Source organism: Marmota marmota, unplaced genomic scaffold (genome assembly GCF_001458135.2).
Source record: "Marmota marmota marmota unplaced genomic scaffold, marMar, whole genome shotgun sequence".
NCBI classification, from domain to species: domain Eukaryota; kingdom Metazoa; phylum Chordata; class Mammalia; order Rodentia; family Sciuridae; genus Marmota; species Marmota marmota.
In genome coordinates this window covers 5,656,798-5,660,832 of record NW_026000261.1, presented here as the reverse complement: position 1 = coordinate 5,660,832, position 4,035 = coordinate 5,656,798, and the positions used below count along the sequence as shown (strand labels likewise).

The 4,035-nt window shown below is 34.1% G+C and overlaps 1 protein-coding gene across 1 annotated transcript; it reads left to right on the top strand.

Annotated features, from left to right (window-relative positions):
• Positions 1-460: 460 nt before the first annotated feature.
• Positions 461-3,799, top strand: Nxt2 (nuclear transport factor 2 like export factor 2). Its single transcript, XM_015497960.2, has 3 exons — positions 461-466; positions 574-718; positions 1,713-3,799. Exons 1-3 carry the CDS (start codon positions 461-463, stop codon positions 1,892-1,894), a joined length of 333 nt encoding a protein of 110 aa, XP_015353446.1. The 3' UTR covers positions 1,895-3,799.
• Positions 3,800-4,035: the final 236 nt, after the last annotated feature.

Below are 4,035 nucleotides of genomic sequence, written 5' to 3'. Positions count from 1 at the left end.
ACATGGTGGTGCACGCCTGTAATCCCAGCAGCTCTGGAGGCTGAGGCAGGAAGATCATGAGTTCAAAGGCAGCCTCAGCAAAAACGAGGTGCTAAGCAACTAGTGAGACCTTGTCTCTAAATAAAGTACAAAATAGGGCTGAGGATGTGGCTCAGTGGTCAAGTGACCCTGGGTTCAATCCCCAGTACCCCGCCCCCCCAAAAAAAAGGACAGAAAACAAAATTGGTTTGAGGCTGTATGTACTTAGAACTTGTGATCATTTAATTCAATTTAAAACAGAAAGCAAAACTGTAATACTCTGTGTTTGGATGCAAGGTTTTCTCATTATGACTGAAAAGGAAATATGAAAAATGTATTTATTGCATAATATAGAAATGATAGCATAATATTTAAGGCCAACTATAAAATGGACACTTAGCTCACATTGGTTTCTGGTGGCAATGGGGCAGAGGAAGTGGAGATGGAGGTATAGCTGTGAAAGTGTTTATATGCCATGCACAACCTTTTAATCCGTTTCTAGAAAATGCTTATCTGAGGGAAAAAATCCCTTTAAAAACTTTTCTTTCTTTATAGGCACTTACCAGGCTGTATTTGGACAAGGCCACTTTAATATGGAATGGAAATGTTGTTACAGGGCTAGATGCCCTAAGTAATTTTTTCGAGATGTTGCCTTCTAGTGAGTTCCAGGTCAATATGTTAGATTGCCAACCAGTCCATGGTAAGTTGATCTTTCAAATTACTTCCTTTGTTTTCTTTAGTGGGCATTAAGCTTTTATACCAAAAGTGGCAAATAACTTAGTGGTAGAAATATTATTTGAGCAAGTTAAATATGAAAATTTCATCTTGGTCTTCCATTAGATGCTTCTCACTCCATAGAATCACTAATAGGTTTTGGTAGTCTATGGAATTATGACCCATTGAAAGTTATATGAGAAATAGAGATTAAATATTATTTTTGTTAATGAAGTGTATTTCCAGAGATTTTATTTTTTTTTTTGGTACCGGGGGTTGAACTCAGGGGTCCTCTACCATTGAGCCACATCCCCAGCCCTTTTTATTTGTTATTTTGTGTCAAGGTCTCACTAAGTTGCTGAGGCTGACCTAAAACTTCTGATCCTCTTGCCTCAGCTTTCTGAGTTGCTGGGATTATAGGTGTACATCATCACACCCTGCTTCCAGAGAAAATTTATGCCATATCTCTAATGTGCTTCAGTATTTTACAGCATATTCAAATTTCATGAAAATTTATTCTTTTATGTGAAAGGATGACTTTAAGCCAGACAGAATTTGATTTAGAGTAAATTGATGCAGTTTATAATAATTACCTCTAGGTGGGGTCCTTAGTATCTTAAGTAGTTGTTTAGGGTGATTATTTTTCCTTTATAGTTGTTGAAGAATAACTTAAGTAAAATATCAATAAAGCTCTGTTAGAAAGCTAATGAAATATTAATATATACAGGAAGCAAATGGTCCTATAAGTTCTTTATTTTGAAACTTCAGATTACCCCCAAATCTTTCTAGATCAAAAGTAATTTTGATATTTTTGAAAATAGTATTTCATTTTCTGGATTTGAACATACATGTTCAAGATTATGCTTAAGGTAAAGAATGTTTATGGAAATTTCATTATTAGATCATAAGCAATTGTAGCCTGAAAATTTGCCTATTTAGAGACAGAAACTAAGCTCTTTCTTCTTTGTGTTTGGACAAAGAGCAAGCTACCCAGTCCCAGACTACAGTTCTTGTTGTGACCAGTGGAACTGTGAAGTTTGATGGAAACAAACAACATTACTTCAACCAGAACTTTCTGCTGACTGCTCAGTCCACTCCTAATAGCACCGTGTGGAAGATTGCTAGTGATTGCTTCCGTTTTCAAGATTGGGCTAGTAGTTAAAGGGGTAAAAGTCTATTCTTTATTCTGCTATTTCATGAAGCAGAGGTCTGTGTGAATTGATTCATTTAATTAGAAAAACACTGTAAACTGGTTTGTGCTGAAACTAAGTTTCTTCGGTATTTTTTTATTCCTAGCAGCACCTTTTCTAGCAGCTGCCAGTTTGGTTTGTTGCCCTTCAGAGCTTTAATTCTAGTTTTTTACATGCCTTATATACATTCCACTAATGACATTCTTAAAGTAATGTTAAACACATGATCTTGGTACTAACATACTCACTGTGAACCCAGCCTATCGCAAAAATGGAATCCTTTTGTAATACTATCTGGAGTATCAACACAATATAACTCTCTGGGAATAAGTGGGATTTTTTTTTCGGTTAATAGGTTGAATTTTTACTAAACCACATGCCTATTTTCAGTTAACACTGGTAATGCATTGCAATATATAGTAAGTTTATCAGTTCATAACTACTATGACATATTAGAATTGCATGTGGAATATTTAATAGACTTTTTCGTGTTAAATTTTCTTATTTTGAGTTTTTATTTTATAAGTGAATTAATAACTAAATAGGTAAAAATATTTTAAATTGACACTTGATTGTTGGGTGCATTTGGTGGATTAAGACTTCTTAAAAACATATATCTTGGCAGCTCCAGGTCTAGAAATTTTGGTAATGAGTGCTAGAAGAACTAATAGCTTTAATGGGAGAATGGGGAGTGAGAAATGTAGAAATATCCAAGGTTGAAGCCAAAAGTGAGGGGGGGGTGTGACTAAATGGTAAAAGTTTTGTACTCGTTTACTACCTCCTAAAAATGTAACCTATTTTTAGGATTTAAATCACTAAGTTATTATGTATCCTTGCCAAATGTCATGAGTGTCACATTTGTTCTAAGAATGATTTTTTTAAGGTCTTTATATTTCACCTTATACTTGTCACCATCATGTATCTGTTTATTCAAAAACTTATGGGGGTAGAATGTCAGCAATAAGCCTAATCTTGTAACAGGGTCTAGAAGGAAAGTTGGAAACAAAGCCATTGCTATCTCTTTGTGACACCCTTAACTAAGTCTTCCAGTGAATTTTAGGCCCAAAGATTCCTATGTATTACTCACCCCCATGCTTTGTGCTGTTAACTGTATTATCTATTATTTAAAGTTAAAATTATTTGGTTTGTGATTCGTTCTTCCATATGACATTGGGTACATTTATTTTAAAACATGTTCCTGTTAACATGACTATCTCATTGCCTTTTTTGAGAGAAAAATAGAGAACAACAGATCTTCATGATAAACTTCAAAAGAACAAATAGATTAATTTTATGTCTTGACTACTGAAAAGGAAAAGAATAACCTAGCTCTGGTTCTTGCTTATTGTTTTAAAATATTTGCAATTTATAATGTTTTAAAACTAGACATGCCAGCTTTGTTTCTACATTGCAGCCAAGATTAATGTTTCTTATTACTTAATCTTAAAATCAGCAATTCATTTACTCGCCCAAAGCTATACACTGTATTTCTGATATACTATCAAAATAGAATTAAACGAGAGAAGTGGGTGGAACTGACATTTAAACCACACCTTCTTTTAGTACTGATCAAAAATTGCACATTATTTCCTACTCAAAGGGAGCTTATTCTTATTTTGAATTGATTTTTTTTAAAACCGCAGCTCTAGCAGCAACAAAATGCCCAAATACTGCCCTTTCTCTTGTGAATAACAGTCGCAAATAAAAGCCGCATATAACTAGCAATAACTGAATTGAATGGTTGTGAATTGCTTTCTCCAAAATCTGTATAACTTTTAAATGGCTGGAACTGCTCTTATATGGACTAGACTATTTTTGACATGCTCATATTTTTATAGCTTGAAAAATAAAATTTGCCTTGTGAAAAGTTTTCTCAAGCTTGTTTTAAGATGTTTTGATTTTTGTTTTTAAGGCTCCCAAACAGCTGGTTGCTTCTTTACAATATTTAGGGTTTTGAGATTTAAAACTAGCATCAAAATGTTGAAAACAGTGGTTGACATCAGGGACTTTTTCTGTAGACTGCCTTATTCTTCCTCTTTTTCTGCATGTATTCACATTCCCAAGATCACCTGTTTGAGGTACTAGTGAAGACTGTGGTAAGAAGTGAGAAATC